Source organism: Larus michahellis, chromosome 4 (genome assembly GCF_964199755.1).
Source record: "Larus michahellis chromosome 4, bLarMic1.1, whole genome shotgun sequence".
Classification (NCBI taxonomy): Eukaryota; Metazoa; Chordata; class Aves; order Charadriiformes; family Laridae; genus Larus; species Larus michahellis.
This window is the reverse complement of record NC_133899.1, coordinates 74064295-74083592: the sequence shown is the minus strand read 5'-3', so window position 1 is coordinate 74083592 and position 19298 is coordinate 74064295. Positions and strand designations below refer to the sequence as shown.

At 48.1% G+C, this 19298-nt stretch overlaps 1 protein-coding gene across 3 annotated transcripts in view; it reads left to right on the top strand.

The window, feature by feature from the left end:
* Positions 1-19298, top strand: part of SLC25A22 (solute carrier family 25 member 22) — a 52388-nt gene that overhangs the window by 24846 nt on the left and 8244 nt on the right. For 2 of the 3 annotated variants that reach the window (XM_074585597.1, XM_074585599.1), the window contains 3 exons: positions 3392-3517; positions 6877-6932; positions 12638-12728. In XM_074585597.1, the coding sequence (XP_074441698.1) occupies positions 3392-3517; positions 6877-6932; positions 12638-12728 (273 nt within the window). The remainder of the gene's footprint in view (positions 1-3391; positions 3518-6876; positions 6933-12637; positions 12729-19298) is intronic. The other variant, XM_074585598.1, reaches the window with a different exon arrangement.

Sequence of the window (19298 nt, the reverse complement as noted above, 5' to 3'; positions counted from 1 at the left end):
AGCTGATGCAATACTCCAGGTGGGGTCTCACCAGAGCAGAGCAGAAGGGCAGAAACAGCTCCCTTGACCAGCTGGCCGCGCTTCTTTTGACGCAGCCCAGGATATGGTTGGCCTTCTGGGCTGCAAGCACATTGCTGGCTCATGTTGAGCTTCTCATCACGCCCGACTCCTCCTCCTCCGGGCCGCTCTCAATCCATTCTCCACCCAGCCTGTATTTGTGCTTGGGATAGCCCTGACCTACATGCAGGACCTTGCACTTGGCCTTGTTGAACTTCACGAGGTTTGCATAGGCCCACATCTCAAGCTTGTCCAGGTCCCTCTGGATGGCATCCCTTCCCTCCAGTGTGTCGACTGCTCCATACAGCTTGGTGTTGTCAGCCAACTTGTTGAGGGTGTACTCAATCCCACTGTCCGTGTCACTGACAAAGACATTAAACAGTGCCAGTCCCAGTTCTGACCACTGAGAAACACCACTCGTCACTGGTCTCCACTTGGACATTGAGCTGTTGACCAAAACTCTTTGAGTGTGGACATCCAGCCAATTCCTTATCCACCTAGTGGTCCATCCGTCAAGTCCATGTCTCTCCAATTTAGAGACAAGGTTGTCGTGTGGGACAGTGTCAAATGCTTTGCACAAGTCCAAGTAGATGATATCAGTTTCTCTTCCCTTATCCACCATGCAGAAGCTAAAGGGGACAGAGAGACTAGGCACAGCAGATTCTCATTCTATACGAGCGCACTGAGGTGAAAAGCAGGATGACTTAGTCATAAGGGAAAAAGCTCTTGATTGAGGTGCAGTGCCTTCTGTCTCAGGTTCTTCTCTGTGCCCCAAATCCCTCACCTCTCCCACTTAGGTCATCTCTCCCATCTATGTGACCACAAGTCTGTAGTGGTCACAGGCAGCCAAGTCCCAAATCCCTCCTCCCTTGCAGTGTGCATCTGTCATCCCTTTGCAAAATGAGATTGATACCAAAAGACTAGAATCCACAGCAGTATTTTGCTGCAAGGTGAGATCAAGGGCACTGCATTTCTGCAGCAGTGCACCCGGAACTTGATCTCTGTGTCTCGCCGAATAGTGCTGCATAGTCTGTCTGTACTAGTCTTCCTCCGCAGCACGCATGGGCGAACCTGGTTGGGTTCAGGTGTGATGGGGTGTTGAGTAAGGGTTTCTCACCCACAGAATGACAAACTCTCTGCAGCTGATGTTGCCCAAATTTTTGGCTTGCCCAGGCACATCAGACTATTCCCCTTTATTGCTGGGGTCTGTGCTGAAATTGGGGAATCTTTTGCACTTGTGGTGCCAGCAGGCAAGATGTTTGCCACGTGTCTGTCTCTCAGTCCCACCTGATGTAAACCCTGTGATGATTTCACTGTTGGAACAGGTTGAGAGAGGCAAGTGTCTGCCTGCCCTGGGTGTTTCAGGACACTTAGAGAAGCGATGACAGTGCTGAAGCCGGGAAGGGGTTGTGCCTTGCAGTCTGCGACCTGCCAGCAGTGACTTCCGAGCTGAATTTGGGGAGGCTGATGCGATCCTGTCTTGAAACACCCTCCTTCCCAGTGGTGCCTCCATCTTGACACCAGGTTAGAGACCAGCTTTTATCTGGTCTCTAACTTCCTCTTTCAGTGTGACTATTGGTTAAATAAGGAGAGTGCCATGATGTGAATCTTGCTGTTTGAAATTTTCCCATGTCCTGAGAACAAGTTGAGCATAGGAGTTTGCCCATAAACCTATTCGTTCCCTCCTCAGACTGTAGTGCAAAGATCCTTGAGGCAACAGTCTTGAGCTGGTGAGATCTTGCAGTCTGGCCCTGCGCTGAGCTCATCCATTGATTTGGGCCTGCCTTCTTAATGTGATTTAATCTTGGTCAGCACTGTCTTGTTTGGGGATGTGGGCTGAGGTCAGGTCGGTCCGCCTGTCCTTGGCACCTCTTCTTTCAGCTGTGCCAGCTCTGGGGCTGTGTGTGTGTGTTGTATCGGTACAGGTGTTGAGGAGGAAGGAGCTCTGGCTGCAGGAGAGCAGAGGCTGAAAGGAGTTTGCTTAGCATTTGTGGGCAGACTCTTAAAATTTTTTTTCCATCCCTCTTTTATCTGCTTCCCCTAGGGAGACCTCAAGTTGAAACCCTGAGTCTCCATATCCTGCCTTTCCCTCAAGCCTGGAGCTGAGAGGCAGCTCTTTCAGCATGGCAGCTTACTGATCCTCTCTGCAATTGCCCCTCCAGTAGGGGGCCATACTGGCAGAATGCTCTATAATGCTGCTGGGGGTGAATGTGTTTGCAGAGCTTCACTTGACCATGCCATGGCCAGCCTCACCGCTGCTATTTCCAGTGGGAAATGCAGTCTGTGCCCCCATCCAGAGCGTTACGTCACCATCATGAAAGACAGCGTGCCTGTTCCCCTTGTGGGAGGACTTGGCCTTGCCAGCTCACCCAGCTGCAATCTAGGACTGCTGTCAGCTGTCAGTTTAATATCCGACACGTCCTGTGTTCAGAGAGCCATATCCTGTGCTTTATTGGAGGGAGATGACTCAAACGGGCTTCCTTTGTCTCTGTGTAGTGGTTTATCAAGCACATAAGTGCTGGACATTTTTCATAATTGAATTTTCCGGGAACCCACGTTTAGCTGAGCTGGCTTTCACTCAGCACCACTTGCAAGAATTCCCTGTGGGAACACAAAGGTGAGTGGAAAAAGCCCTGTGTTTTGGAAGCACATGAGCCAGCCAGGTTTTGATTTCCCTGAGAGGTATGAGCTCACGTCTCTGTATCTGCAGCCATGCAGGCTGCCAGTCCAGTGGTTTTGCCAGGCTGTTGGTTTGTGTGTATTCCCCACGCCCCCGGCAGTGGGTCTGGAAACAGTTTCCTGGAACTGCAGTTGTCTGCTCGCCAGCTGGGCACTTCTGCTGGGCTTGTTCCCACATGATGGTAGCAGCTGATGTGTCACGAACCTCTCATTAGATGCATATCTGATTGCAGTGCTGAAAAGCATTTGCTAGTAAACCTGCTGGCTTAAATACCATCAGGCCCTAACCGTCCATGTGGTAGATGGTCCAGCACTCTGTCTTTGCTCCTCTAGGGACAACAGAAGCCCTTGGGGTCCTGGAAAGAGGGTTTTTCCTTGCTCTTAGTGATGTTTGGCTTAGCTGTTTGGCTCCACTCCACTCATCAGTGGTTTTTCCTGATGCTTTGTGCTGCTTTCTCCTCCCCCGCCCTCTGTACAGCAAGGGCCAAGCTTTGCCTTGAGGCAGAGCTCCCTTCATGCTGGGGGGTGACAGCCTTGTTGCACAGCGATGTGTTAACTTTGGTCATGCGAAAGAGCTCCATTCTTTCCTCTTTCTCTCCACTGACGTTATCCCAGTGCTAAGACATCTGTTTCTCTGCATCTTGTCCCCTTACAGTTTACCTGCCAAGCTGATCAATGGTGGTATAGCTGGGCTGATCGGGGTCACCTGTGTATTTCCCATTGACCTGGCAAAAACACGCCTGCAGAACCAGCAGAATGGCCAGCGGATGTACACCAGCATGTGAGTAGCACCTGCACGGGCAACATCCCCTGGGGCTTTCAGCAGGGAGTCCTTCCACTTTCTTACGTCTTTCAGGAGTGTTCAGCATTTCTAGCAACTGGGCTGTCCGCAAGAAAGCCAGGGGACGATCTTGAGCCAAGCTGTGCTACAGCAGATAAAGTGAATAAAGCAGCTATTCAGGCTGCTGAGCCCAGCAGGCAAGATCTCTGCAGAGGGAACATCTGTTTGCATCCCTTGCTTGGGAGCAGCATGTTCGCTGCTGTCAGGGCTCAGGACCAAAACACAAGGAGCCCCATTCGGTTCTCTGCTGGGCCACAATCAGGTGCATGAGGGAATTTCTACCTCTCTTCTCTTTCCACGACTCTCATATTGGAGGTTACTATCCTTTCCTTTGCTATGTCATTTTTGAAAAGAGGAAGAAGCCACCCATTCCCTGTCTAGAGCACTGCATGCAGACCTTTTGATGGATCACAGGTTGACATATGCTGTAGTTACCCCAGCAGTCCTACGTCCAAAAGAATCAAGTGCTGCAGGCTGTAGGAAAAGAAGGTGTGAATGTATCTAGCCCACCAAATTCACCTGGCGTTTGTGTGGGATGCTTAGGGCTGTGTATCTGCTGTAAGAAGGTGCACCACACTCAGCACAAGATGCTTTATCCTAGGAACTGGAGTCAGGCCTTAGTTTTCCAAAAGTACTGGTGTCATCGAGGGGGGAGAAGGGACTGGGACTCATGATGTATGTCCTGTCCTCCTGACGCTTTGTTCAGAAGTAGTGTTACCTGCTCCTCCACACCAATATTTTCCTCTTTCCTGACGAGGAGAATTTGAGGCAGAGAGGGATAGGAAGGAAATGCACTGTATGTTGATGTTTTTAGTCTCCGGGCCTCCTTGCTCTAGCTGATGGCATGTAATTATGCATGAGGTTATGCTTCGGTTATAGGCTCTGACGTGCTGTGTCAGACTGGTGCTACCCTTGACAGTTACAGCGCTCTCTGCTCCCTGCATTGTTTGTGTGCCCAGGCGTGCTGGCAGGACGTAGCCTCCCGTGTCGCCTTGCCTCTCCTTTTTGTTGTGCCCTGCTCCTGCTGCAGATTGCTTCTCCTCCCTGAGGATCCGTCGTCCCCCTGACGTGATAGGTGACAACAACAGGAGTTTGGCCAGGATAGAGGATTTGTAGGCTCCCCTTGGGAGCGCATGCCAGGATGCCTCCTCTCTGGAGTGGGGCTCAGCAGGAGAGGCTTTTAACATCCAGCAGTTGAGTGCAGATCTACTCCATATCCAGGAGTTGTTGATGAGACGCTGTTAATGAATACACAGGATTTACCCTGTATATTTGAGCTGGCTCCTCCTAAGAGTCTGAGACAAAGCCTGGATGTGAGCAAGTAATGCTGGAGGTGGTCCTCTGGCATTGGCAGCATCTGTAGGCAAAGCGAGCTTGGGCTGGTGGGGATAAGTGAAAGGGTCTTTTAGGGGCTGAGGGACCAGCAGGGACAAGGAAGTAATGGGGATAACGCATCCTCTAGATAACATCAGGCCATCCTGTGTCCTACCTAAGCAAGGGAAAGGCACTAAGAGGGTGCTGTTACCATGCATGGAGCACGTCTTCAGAGACACCGTTAGGTTAGCTAGGGATTTGGGAGGGCTTGTCTGAGCTCTCCAGTTCAGGGGGAGCAAGTTCATGTAAAATCTTGGCTGTCTTGCTTTAAGACAGCATGCCTTGCTTCTGCTCAGCTTGAGAGACCTTTGGCGTCAGGGGAGCCTTTCCCTTGAAAGAGCCAGAGACACTTTGGAGCAGCCCTGGGGGCTGGAGAGAGCTGGGCTTTTGGGCCATGCTGCTCTGGGTGTGTTATCTATAACTTTAGTTGGCTGTTGGTTTCTGTTTTCCAGGGAGAGAAGGGAGCTGGGCATGGCCTCGGCTCAGTCTCTCTCTGCTGCAGCTCGGGGGGCTGGGAGTGACGTGTAAGCCTTAAGGTGAGGCAGCAGAGTGTGGCGGGGAGCAGCTCTTCCCGCTCCCCTCTGCTGTGGCTTATTCAAAGCAGCACAGCTGGCTCGGGGGAAATGCCTTGCTTCCAGTATTGTGGTGGAAGAGCTTGATGGAAGCGATAAGAGAAAGGTATCCCAGGATTTCTGAGGCTTGCAAATGTGTTGGGGGGGGCTGCTCCCAAGAACAAGATGGGTGTGTGCAAGCTGCAGGAGCTGGGGTGGGGTGCGTGAAAGACAGAGTCCCAAAAGTTGCAGGGGGTCCCAGCAGAGAGGGGAAACTTGCTGCTGTGACTGGCAGCAATGCAGGATGGGCTCTTCACAAATAACGCAGGGTACCCTAGAACAGTCTTGACCTAAGTAGGGCCATAAAACCCTCGAGGGAACTCTCTGTTTCCTTCTCTCCCGCCTCAGCCCTACTACAAAGCGGAGATGAAGTTCACTTCTTGTGTTGCCAAATCTCTTAGAAATGTATTCTTGTTTTCCAGCTATGCTTCCGTTATTACTACTTAAAAGAGCCTTTTGTTCCTTAATTATGTATGCATGCGTACATGTCCACCTCTCCCTTCCCCTGTGGCCATGGCAAGTACCTGTCCCTTCCCAAAGACCCCAAAGCAACCTTTAGTCCAGAGAGGGAAACTCTGCCAGGGGATCTGCGCTGCCTTCCTGAACTGCCGCTCTGGATTTGTTAGGTGTGTGTCTGTGCCTTTGAAAGGCTTTGGACAATTCCGGCACCCTGCACAGTTTTCCGATTTGCAGTAAATGTAGTTGAAAAAAAGGAGGTGACAGTTTTCCCCTTGGAGCGGGCCTCCATGGCACCCTGCCGCACTCTTCCCAGGGCAAGAGCCTGAGTGCTCATTGCCTGCTGTGGGACCCGATGTGTTAAAAGTAAGTGCTTTAATCTGCGTGGGAGGTCACAGATGACCGAGTGTTCAGGTCATCTAGTGTTTATGTGCCTTGTGTCGAATTTCACAGAGTAAGTCAAGCAAGTCAGTGTTGGGGGTTTGGCCCCCTTTAAATCCAGTTCTGGAAGGGAAATAAAAATATGCGCATCAGGATCTGCTTGTTACAGTATCTCATGCATGTTTGCCACAGGGCACCCTGGATAAACAGCCCTTGCAGTGACACTTTTCCTTTTTGTGTTGCTAGAAAGCAGACAGCGCGTGCCGGGTGAGCTGGGGGTTTCAAAGCCCCGGTGTATTAAGGGCTGAAACTGGACTCAGGCCTGAACAATGGTGCATTCAATGGCTGACCTTCTCAGCTCAGGGTTTTGCTGACAGGTCGTAAATGAAAACCACTCCAAGAGATTTGTTTTGTTTTTTCTCTGCTCTCGCCCACCTTTGAGCTCCTGTGGTTTATCTCTCTCTGTTTTGTTTGCAGGTCTGACTGCCTCATTAAAACAATTCGGTCGGAAGGTTACTTTGGCATGTACAGAGGTAAGTAAAGCTGAGTCAGGCACAGCGCAGCTTTTGCGTTGGAAGCGCTGGTGCGTAAGTGGGAGGAAAAGCCAATATTTTCTGTCATATAAAGCAATAACCTAGCGATACCCTAAGATGTTGAAAGATGCAGCTGTTTCTGAAAATAAACTCCTCCACACCAGGTGTCTGCCCAGCTCTCCGCCATTGAGAGCTTGAGTCCTCCCCATGGCTGTTTTGGTGTTAAACCTTACTGTTTACTGAAGTTCATCTGATGAAGCTGATGGACTCTGTTTCAGGACCGTATGTGTGTGTTTCCCAGCTTGGGCACTGTAACTTTTGTCAGAGAGGCAGTAGCAAACCTTTTGAAGTGTCTTACTTTGGTGTTGATGACTGAATTTATGTCAAAGCCCACCACCAACATAGTCAGGCCTGCTGTCCCATTTAGTTAGTAGCTTGTCTCCAAAACTAGCTGTCTCTCAAGTGTGCCTGAGTGCTCTGTTCAAGCATTAAGACAAGCTGCAATTTAAAAAAAAAATGGAAAAATAACCTGCCCCCAGAAAAAAACTTCTTTGGGGTGGCAAGAAAATCGGAGGTGGGCTCGTGGTGGAGCTTCAGCTGTTTGGTCTTTGTCTGCTAATGTGCAAGAAATCTCCTGGCTCCTTGGCTTAGGCTGTCTGATGCAGCAATGAGTTCCTCAATTGACATTACACCTTTTCTAGTTTAAACACAAAATCCTTGAAAGTTTTTTAAAGATTTTGAGGAGAGGGGAACAGCAGGCCAAATTCTGACTTTACTCGTAGCAGAGTGGAATACCTTTTTGGCTTTCAGCACAGTCCCACTGGCTTAGTTGACACTGAACTCTGGTACATTTTATATACTGGTATTCAATTGCCTGAATATGCAGTTTTTATCTCTGAGACGTTCAGATAGCATTCTTTGTGGCACTCATTCACTGATAAAGCCTGACTGAAGTACTGTTTTGATTATGTGAGTCCTTGCTCTGTTTTTTCAAGTGGGAGTCCGGAGATGCTGGCGCCTTGCTGTTGGCAGCAGTAGCATCTTTTGCCACTTCTACCATAGCTTCTAAGGAAACACAGACACTGCGGCTGGCAGGACTGGGAGCAGGCACTGGCTGTTGAGGCAGCGTCTCTTGCCCAACTTGCTGGTGGGCGTTTCGGGGGAGTGGGGTGAATGCCGGGGATGGATTGGCTGCTTCACGCCAGCTTTCCTGGGAGCAGGCAACAAGACAAATAACCCCGAGGAACACTGGCAAGCACCATCTTCAATGCTAGCAGTGACGTGTTCCCCCTAGATTTTTCCCAGAAGCTGGCTGCTTCTGTGTTGCTAGCTAGAAAGGAGCCTGCATTAACTTTGGCTGTAAATATGCAGTGGCAGGCTGCTTGCTGGGGAGCAGAAGGAAGAAGCTGTTCCTGGAAACTTACAGGGGAGACTGTAGGACCCGTCAGGGCTTTTGGGAGAGACAGCTCAGTCCTGTAAGGCGCAGGGTGGTGGAGGGGATGTGCATCTCCAGGTCACTTTTCACTCCCAAGCAGAAATCTCAAAGGGTGCAGAGGGTTTTGTATAGCTCTTGCTTTTCCCAGCCATACTGAGTCTGGTCAGCTTGGTCTGTGTCCCTCTAACTTTGTACAACCTCTGTTCAGGGAGCTGATAGTGGCTTGAATTTACTTGTCATCTCTGACTATTAAATGGGGAGCTGGGTTTGGAGAGGGCTTTTGTGAATAGCTCCAGCTCCTTCCAGAAATTCATAGATATTTCGGCATAGCCAGAGTGCAAAGGTGAGTCTTCCAAGTACAGCAGTCCTGGTCTCTGTGCCTCAATTTTGTGAGCTGACATTAACAGCCTTTCCCTCCTTGTTGGGGAAAGGTTGGGGGAGGTGGGGGGTGGGTAAAATACATCCAAGATTGTGAAGAATGTGAGTACTTTTCTGGGAAAAAGGTAAAGAGATTGCTCAGCCTTGCAGACAGGGGAAGATGGAAATCAGGTGGTGGGATTGGTTCCTGCTCCCTCCATCTGTCCCAGCTCCCCAGCAGAAGTTGCTGTGTGACTCACAAGCTCTTATTTTCAGCCTTTAAGCCGAAATTGGGAGGATTATATGTTAATGTGTGCTAAAGTGGCAGTTGCTGTGCCCCATGGAGGAGTCACAAGCACATAAGTCATCTCTGCAGGACACTTGGCCTCCGTTGGAGGACAGAAAGGGTCTGCTTGGGCGCAGCCATCCCCACTGTGTGACTTCAGGTTTCCTTCATGTGTGAGTCAAAGCTCCTCAGTGTGGACAGGCGAGAGGCTTGAGCTGGTAGGATGCTTTCCTGCAAATCATCTCTTAAGGGGTGTGTGTGGGCAGACAGTCCTTGCTCTGTACGAGTAGCCCATAGTGAGTTGTATGACGTATAAGGCAATCCCAACGTTTCTCGCAAGTTCTTCCCCAAAAGTTACAGGGATTCTTGGGTTTATTTTGGGGGAGGAAGCAGAGGAAGTTTTTTTCCTCATGTTTTTTTCCGTAACATCTAGGTAGCAGCACTGCCTCAAAGCTGGGTGGTGCTGTCTAGCCCTGTCCGTGCTCAAGGGATGACTTCATGTTGCCTTCAGACATAATGTCAAGCAAATGAATCCGTGGTGCCTGTGGGCTCCTGGACCATGTGGACACCAGAGGAACAAAACCTTGGAGAAGTGCTGTCTCTGCTCCTTGCTACAGTCCGACCGGATTGTGTCCTGGAAAGTCCCACTGCTGTTTGCAGACCGGCCATTTAGCCGCCCTGGTGGGAGCCGAAGGCCTAGATCGGGCTGGGGAAGTGTCCTTTGCTGTTGATGACGTTTGGAGGGTAGCTGCAGTAGTGTGGCAGCCTTCCCTGGCCTCTGCTAATAATACCTCCCACGTGTACCAGTGCGGCACTGGGGATGACTCAATTCCCCTGTTATGTAGGTTGCTGGTGGTGTATATATATAAAACCCAAGGCTCAGTGAGAAGAGAGCACTTACAAGTTCAGTTGGCAAACAACTGGTTTTGCCTCTATTTGATTTGTAGTGCTTCTGTACTTCTTTTCAAAATATTTTCTATTTTTTAATAATTGCAATTTGTTTTTGCATTCTGTTTGTCTGTCATTACTTCTGGTACACGTAGCGTTGCCTATAGGCAAAGGTTAGCTTTAATTAGGGAAATCGTCATTAGCATAGCTAGAATTGAAGAGCTGTGAGATTTTGTAAAAAGGTGGAAAACGCTGTGGAAAACATACAGCCAGCAGCTGAAGTATCTAATTTCTCCTCCTCCGGTGAATTGAAGCTGTTATGGATTATTGAGGACAGGGATTATCCATTCTCTGCTAAGCAGCTTTACTGAAAATATCAAAGAAGTAGGAGAAAACCCAGGTTCATTAACTTTTCTCTGTATATTGTGTGTGTTTACCCTCTACTTTATTTTCAACTGAAGGAGCAATTGCTGTGAAAGCCTCTTGGTTCCTGGAAGAGGTCAGCGTGTAGAAACATACTTCTCCCTTACCTTTCTTGCTTGAAGTTTTGGAGTTTGTTTTCTTAAAGTAGCGGGTTTATTCTTTTTCTTTTCTCTCCTTATTTTTCCAAGGAAATGGTTATTCACGCTGCATGTCAGTAATGTACAGGTGTTTTAATTTCTAGCCATTAGAAGTGGGGTTAAAGTTGTCAACAACTTGGCACTCGAGGAACCACTTCACGGGTAACCACTTCCACTTAAAAATCAGGCTGTGTGGGTTTGCTTTGTAGATCCTGATATTATTGACACTAAAAGGTGGAGGTAGAGCATGAGGGTCATGTCTGTGTGGCTTCTCATCACATGCAAGAGCCATGGTGGAGGAACATGGTGTGTAGGAAGCACATGAAATGAAGCAGCACAATCACTGGTACACTTAAATTTGCAAAAACCCAGGAGTGTGAGCACGTTGCCCTGCTCCCTGGCTAGTTAATTTGGCTCCTGTAGAAGATAATGGCATTTGTTGGATGTCATGGCCAGTGTGGAATGAATGCATTGGCTTAGCTTGCTACAAGGCAGTGGTACTCTCTATTTTCTGCAAAACCTGAACATGGCAGTTGGAAGCGGGGGGAAAAGTGCCCAGCCCAGCAAAGGCTATCTCTTTCTTGCTGAAATTTCCTTCATGATGGAGCTGTGTCCTCTGAGCAGAGGATGTAGAGCCAAGGATTCCCGTGTCCTGGTCCCAGTTGTGTTGGTCCGAGAAGTCCCAGTTGTGACTTTGCTTCCTAATCTGAGGAAAGTCCCCCTAAACCTATGTCTTTCCATGGGTAATTTAGGAATTCTTTAGTAATTTTTAGAGAAAAGGGAGTCCATCCTCAGCAAGAGAGGACTGAGTTGCTCTTCTTTAGGTGTGTTGAGCCTTTATAGCTCCGGTCAACTTGTGTTCAAACCTCCTGAAAATGAACCCCAGCAGGTCTTCAGAGCCTAGTGGGAGCACAGGCTTCTCTGTCTGCTTCTCTTTGGAAAATGGAGCTTTGGGACAAGTTGTTTAAATCTCTATAGCAAGCATAAATGCAAAGATACACCTTTTGTCCTTGCAAAGGTGTTCAGAGGCCATTAGCAAGTCTCAAGCAAAGCTCCTCTGGACGGCTTTGAGCTCAGCATGCTTCAGTGCAGGCAGGGAGAGCTTGTGGTCATCTACTGGAGGACATTTTGAGCCATAAGATTTAAAGGGAGGAGAATATTCTGGACCATTAATCTAATGGTGCAAAGCCCAGTATGCTCAGAAGGGACTGGTCCTCCCCTCACCCCATTTCCCCCAGGGCAGCTTGAAAGCTGCCTTCCCAGCCACTGCATCACACTAATGCCGATGTCCATGGCCCACAGCAGCCAGCCAGGACACGTAGACCTTTTCATTGTAGCAAGCACAATACAGGGATTTGCTGTTTGTTGCTCCTGACAAAAGGGCATCCCAGCGTGTGGTGGGGGAGCCATGGCTTGTTTACACCCCAGGTCCCCCAGCAAGCCTTGCCATGGTGCTCAGAGGGGAATTTCTGCACGCTGCAGCTTGTGCTGGACCAAAAGCCTCTTCAACGGTGGCTGTTCTGAGGGTGACACCCAGTGGTGATATACAAGGGAAGCCAGTTAACTCCAGGGATTGGTCAAGAGCTGGCTGGCTTCTGTGCAGATGAGCCAGTTGACTTCAACCAGCTTCCAGGACTTTCAGTGTCTCTGCCTCTTCTGGGCTGCCTGGTAAACAAGCTGCTCTGCTTTTGGTGGTGGTGGGTCAGGGACACTAGCAAGAAGGTGGGGTGTGGGGCTTTTGCTTCTCAGCATCACAGAATATTTGCAAAAGTCTTGGGACTGGTTATTAATCCAACTTGTACTCCTATCTGGAAGGTCTGATCTGCATCCTTCTGGATTCATAGGAATGCATCCTTGGATGAGAGAGGAGGATGCGTGTATGCATGGTGGGAGGTAGTAGTGAAGCTGAAGAAATTACAAAAATCATATTGCAAATGGAGTAGAAACACGTCAGGGGATGTTTTAAAAAACCCAAAGTGTTGGAAAGCAGAAATCCCATTAATTTCCAGTGGTGTTTCATGTTTCTAAACCCCTTTGGGGCATTGGGAGCTCTCCTTCATCAGTCTTTGGTTTTGAGCAGGAGTTTACAACACGTTCCTGAAAGATCCAGTTAGTGGTTTCTTTCCTCTCGTTCTCCAACGAGAATAAAGAATGTTCTCTTCCTCTTTTCCTTACCCAGGGGCTGCAGTGAACCTGACTCTAGTGACACCAGAAAAGGCTATCAAACTGGCAGCCAATGACTTCTTCCGGCATCACCTCTCCAAAGACGGGTGAGTAGGAGGTGCAGACCTTTCACGTTCCACTTAAAAGACACCGGCTCTTGAGACAAGTCTGATGAGTTATCAGGGCAAAGGTGGAATGGGGTGATGTGATGACTGAAATATGAGTTGACCTTGAACAGCTTAGCTGGTGATGACATTCGGGCTAAGGATGTAATGTCTAAAATGGGAAGTGAAAAGCACTCCACTGCATGATTGCTTTTTATTTGAGCTCCTAAAAATAGTCCCAGATCTAAGCCAAGGTTAGCAGATCCAGAATTTGTACGCAGAATATTTGAGAGGAACCCAATGGCACTGATCACTGCTCAGACAGCTGCTGGGAGGACCCTTGTCCTCAGCACCCTATTGGATGCTGTTATGCTCTTTCTGGCTTGAACAGATGGCAAGTCAAGTTCTGTAGACCCCAAACTTGGCATCCCTTTTGTCCTTTTGCAGCTTGAAAATAGTTTTAGAGAGATGGTGAATCTGAATTGACAAAGGGCACTTGCAGCTGACCTTCAAATAAATGCTGAAGGAATAAAACTATCTGTTTAGCTTGCAAGTGAATTAAATGTGAGTAAAAGCTGATAGCTAAGCAGTTGAGAGGGGCTGGACCTCGAATATTTCATGCTGTTTTCACCAAGATATTTCCCTTGCAAATTGGAGAACGCTTGTGTCTCCCTTCAGACCAAGACCTTTCTCCAGAGACAGACAGTGAAGGGCACTCTCTCCATTCCTCAGTGATAGTAGTTAGAAAACAGCCTGCTTGGGTTATGATCCTGACTCTTCCCATCAGCAGTGATGGGGCAAAGCCTCACTGAAAATGCAAGACTATCCCACAATTACTTGGTTTAACAACTTTCCATAACATACCACGTCAGTCACAACTGCTGCAGATCAGTAGCTTGACAACTTCAGTGGAGATTGTGGACTGACACAGATTGAGGATCTCTTTTTCATGTACCTAATTTTTTTTGTTCTGGAGTCTTTTAAAGTAGCAGCGAACATATGTCTGTGTGACTCATCAGCTCGCAGCTGTTTGTGATTTTCTGTCTCTTCAAATAGTGTCTCTTCTGCGCTCTGCTCAGACAGTGGGAGGTGGTGATGTCCTCATTGCTCCTCACTTCTACCAAGATGTGGGTCTGATCCGTGCAGCAGACAACGTGGCGGGCCTTGGCATACTGCAGTAGACAGGAGCACAGCTAGCTCTTTGCCACCACTTATGAAGTGAGGGCTTAGTATGTTGTACAGGGAAGATGAAAGGGTGCCAAGCTGCCACACACTATGAGAGGTAAAGACTTCCTCATGGGACAAATGTGTGTGTCTGCCTCTCAGTGCTGAGGTGGGCTTTGAGCGGGTGTTTGGGTAAGTGGGATGCAGCTGTTTCCATGAGCAGCTGAGGTCTTCACCAGACCTCTTCCCGTTTGACTTCTGGGTTCCTGGCAGATCCACACGTGACATGGATGTTGTGCTGTGCTTGATTCAGAATAAAGAGCTAGAGAGTTTTGCCAGGAGTGAGACACTCTGTTCTCCTAAAACACATGCGCTGATGGGACTGGCACTACAGTGACCTGGAGCAGCAACATGATACTGAAAAAAGGACCAAAGTCCTTTTTGCACAAGCCAAACTATCTGCTATACATTCATACTATGCTGTGCTCTTAGGCCAGCATCCCAAAGGATGCTCTGGTGCTTTTCTGGCTCGGAGCTGGAAGAGTCTTCTAGACCTGTTTGACATTGAATGCCTTTGTTGCCAAGCTTCTAGTGCTTTGCTCGAGATGTGTTGCATGAATTGGAGATCCCTGTCTGATAAAACGTGCATGTTCTGTCAGTATTTGCTGATTAAAATATGCTGAGCGTGTCTTCTGTGTGCAAGTGGAAGAAGCACGCGTGGACCAGAGAGAGTGTGGCAAATCCAGCATGACCCAAAACAGCCTCAAGTTACACAACTTTTAGTGTGCATTATTTTTATTTTTTTTATCCTTTGAGAAACTTAGTGTTGAAATGAACTTGCTTTTAAAATGCTAGGAAAAAAAGTGGCATAAAGCCTGTTTTTGAAAGGCCTGACTGAAAACAACACCTGTGTGGTAGGAAGCTCCTGGCTGCAAATTGCTGGGAGGCTATTTTGGGGATGTATCACTGTAGAATTGTGCTAGACTCCCTTTTCCCTGGCCGTGATCTTGGATGCTGCTGGAGGTAGCATATTGTGGCAGTGGGATCTCATGCCCTTGTTGGTGCACCCATCTCCTTGAGTCTGGAGATGTCTGTTCCTGCAGCCCTCTCCCCCATGGGACTAGCTCAGGGGGTCACTCCTGCCTGTACAATGTTTTTCCCCTCCTTTTGATGCAGGAAGGATGCGTGCTTACAGGCTAATGGGGCTTGATTTCTGCTTCTTTGCCTGTTTCTATTTTGATGTCAAGACCATTATGACAGCCTACTGCTGCAGCTTCTTGTTTCATGAGGAAACAAAACTGTGTTGGTCCTCCCAAGGTGTCCCGGTCATTTTAGGAACAAGGGAGGCCTGGGGTGAGTTGTGTGAGTGATGGAAATCCCCTTGCTATGCCATGGAGGAAAGGAGGAAAACCAGGATACAGAAAAACCTGAAGGGCACCTCATGACCCTGATAGAGAAAGGCAATAAAGATCAAACATTATTTTGTGACGATTTTGGCCTGGTGGCCCATGCAGTTCTCAGGAGAAGTAGTAAAAGATGTGACCCATAGAAGAGTCTTCAGCTAGGTCCTTGTTCCTGTGGCACTCTGTGCTGGCTGGACCACGTGGCTGGGGAAGGCAGGACGCGAGAGAGGGGGAACTTCGAACCTTCAGGCGGCTGGAAACAGATGGGATTTTTTTTCTCCTCTGGATTTCTGAAGCTGGATGTGTTGAGAGACCCGTGATCTCACAGCTGCTGTTAAAATAGAGCAGAGGATGTGAGGAGTCATGGGGGTTAAGTGAAGCACTTGAATGTGAAGCACTTGGGTATGAAGCTAAGAAAGTGATTTAAATCGGTAGTACATCAGCATGCGTTTAAAGTACATTGTTGAATTTTTGGGTGCTCAGTGTGTGAAGCCTCTTTGATAGATGTAAGTATTGCCTACTTCTTATGTCCTCTTTAAATTGGGTATTAAACACTTCATAAAAAACCAGTCCCTTTAAAGTGTCCTACAAGGTTTCACGTTTATCTCCAAAGTGTTGAGTGCCAGATAGCTGTTGTGTTTGGCATGGGTTTCCCAGGTTTTGCTGTTAATTTTTCAGGTTCTTGGTTAAATACTCTGCCTTGGCTGTGGTAAAAAGTGTCTCATGGCTTCTTATAAAAGCGATTTCTGGCTCATAAAAACTCTGTAGTGTCCCTGGATGAGTTTCCTGCTGCTCCTGTCCAAGGTGTGTTATGCCCTTGCTTTTCCTGTCCTCTTTGATCTTGACCTTCATTTTGTTTGCTGTTCTGGAGCAAAGGCTGGCAATCTGCTGACTTAGCAGCTCAGAAGACCAGCACGATTGCGTTAATTGTGTTTTTGCTGATGCCAACAAATTTTCTTCCTTTATGCTTCCCCCTGCCTTGTAGCTTTGCTCAGAGAAGAGAAATAGCCAACTGAAATCCTGAGACAAGGAAGGCACTTTTCCTTCTCTACTATGCAGATGGGGAGACTTGAGCTTGTTCTCCATTGCCGTCCCAGCTGATACGTCTCTCCAGGGCTCCTTCCTTCATCTTCTCCTCTTTCAGGCTCTCCTAAAATACGTGGACCATCTCTTCAGTGGCATCTGTTTAAGTAGCCATTGCATGGCCTGGTTGATCCTTTAGCTGCAAAATGCTCATAGACAGTCTGTAAAGGGAGGTTCTTGATTTAGGAAGGAGGGATGCTGCCGCTAGTCCTGATGCTGAGCTGCAGTGTCTCCTTGCATACGGTGTGCTTTGGTCTTTTCTCTGGGCCAACACAGCATCTCCTGTAGTTATCTACTGGATATCCAGACACTTCTTCAATGCAGATAACCCTCATCCAACCCACTGGGACTTGTAGGTGGGGGAATCCAACCCTTCCCCTAGAGAAAGAGCCAGTTAAGAGCTGATAATCTCACTGTGCCTATTCAGGGATAGCTGTCTGGGGGGGAATCTTTTATTTAGCACACAGAGGCTCAGGGAATTATAGTGGATTGAAGTTACAGATATCAAAGGTCAGCCAGAAAGTAAATGCACGTTCAGCTGTTAATCTAGATGGAGCTAGAGATGGGCTGTTTAATCACAGAATAGACCCAGGAGGGTGTATTCCAGGCATGTGTCTTGGGACAAAAAACGGGTTATGTCCGTGTTCAGCATGCCCAGCCGTGTTGCCCTGTCCATTGTTCACTTCCACAGACATTTGTATTGGAAAAAAAACACTTGGGATCTCCTGCCAGGGCAAACCTGATATAATGGGTGCAGACACAGAATCGCCTTTCTCTTGACTTAGTCCAAACATGCAACACAGAGCTCCTGCAGCCAGAGGCAGGTTGTACCATACCTGGAGTAATGTCTGCCAGAGCAACATCTCATAGAATCGTAGAATGGTTAGAGTTGGAAGGAACCTTAAAGATCATCTAGCTCCAACCTCCCTGCCACGGGCAGGGACACCTCCCACTAGATCGGGTTGCTGGTGGCATTACTTTGAGGCAGATCTGTCCCACATCTGTGTTTTGTTTTGCTTGTCTGAAGCATTTTTCGCTGGCACTAGAAGCGAGAGGGAACTTGTAATGGGAACTTACTTTCTTTTGTGTTTCTCAGCATCATAGCTCCAGCTTTTCTGAAGTGTGGTTGCAGGAGCTTGTTGTTCCCTCTTGGAAGATCAGGGGTTGGGTTAAAGGGACTGACTGGCAGTTTGTGTGCATGTCCCCGTGTGGCTGTGGCAGACAGGTTGCCCTCCCTTTGAAGGACACCTCCTGCGTGTTGCTCCCCTAATCCGTATCAAAGACCCACTATTTAAATTGTTTGAAAGCAACTGACTCTCTCTGGTTTGAAACCTGGGGAACTTTCTACAATCTGTTGGGTTGACAGACTAGAGGCAGAGGTTATTTTGAGTGAGATGTCCAAGCTGGGGACAGTAGCCTCTTGGGTAGTAAATGGGAACACACTGCTTCATATGGATGTTTCCTTAGGTCAATGATTTCCTGTCTTTGGAAATCTTGTCATCCTTATTCCAGAATGTCTGGTTTTGGTTCCTGCCCAAACACAGTCAACTTCTACATGGTTGAGATTTTTCATAAACTTGAAAAAAGTCCTACTCTGCTCCCATGTGACATCAATATACCAGTGCTTTCAGAGATCCTAACTTTGGACTGATGCATTGCTCTTGAAAAGCTCTCCATAAACCTCTGCTTCCTCCTTTTTAACTTGCTTATTTTTCAGCTCTAGTTTGAAACTCTTAGATTGAGCATGAATGTTCTCCCCTTCCCATTTGACGTTGATTTGTCAGTAATTAATTGTATGTCAGTTTAAAAAGTGTAATGACTGATTTCTGCCAGTGCAGAATTTGGGGCTATTGTGTCTATGTTATATTTAACACCTTCTTGCTGTGATAAAAGGTGGTTTCTGCGTTTGTAGGACCAGATCCTTGATGGTGTTCCAGCTTTTGAAATTAGTTGAGCTATGCCAGTTTTTAAACCAGAGGATAAGGCCTGTGGTGCCTTAAATATTTAAACCCCTTTGTCATCTGGAGATGAACCATTTTCAAACTCCTTTTATGTGCAGGTTTTGCACATGTGCAGGTAAGGTTTTACAAAGGGAGTTTGAAAAGGGAATTTGCTCTGTATGGCAAATTTTAAACCTTCTGACAAAAGGTTTGCTTATCTTAAGCTATTTTTTTTCTTGGCCTCCCCCTAATTCCTAGAATATGCAAACCAAAAGCTGAGAGCCCTTGTTCTAGATGCTTTTGATGTACCTGTTTGACATCCCTAAAATACACCCACGCACATAAGTCCTTCGCTGGGTCACACTGGCATAGCTCCATGGAGTCCAGGCTGACTTTTGTTGGCTGGGGTAATGGTCCACATATGAACACATAGGGCAGGTCATCTTCATCTTTTGACCTGAGTATCGAAGTGGTCACTCTGGATGACAGCCAGGAGGCAGGTACTCCAGGGATGCTCCAGGGCTCTTGGTAGAGTGGGAGATGCTCTGTTGTGCCGTAGAGGGGGACTGGGAGCTAGCTCCTTTGGGAGGTTTACATCCTCCCATGGCTGGGCTAGGAGTTGTGCAGCCTTCCTGCTGACCGCATTCAGCAGCACAGAGACTAGCACTGTGCTTCGGGCCACCCAAGAGCCACAAGTTGGCCACCTCCAGGTATCAGTGCTGGGGGGGACCTCTGGATTTGCACACCCTGATACCTGCATATCTCCAGAAAAGCTTGCCGTGCATGCTTCAGTGTCCGTCACTCCACGTGAGGGATTGTTCCTTACAGCTTCTCATCTATAGGGGAATTTGGAAAGGGGAGAGCGTGAAACGTTCCTCCCTTCAGACTATCAGGAGAGCTCTATATTTAGTTGCTGGTAATCTCCGTTGTGGCTCTGCGCCTCTAATCCCCTGCTCTGATACCCTCCCTGGAGAAGATGAGAG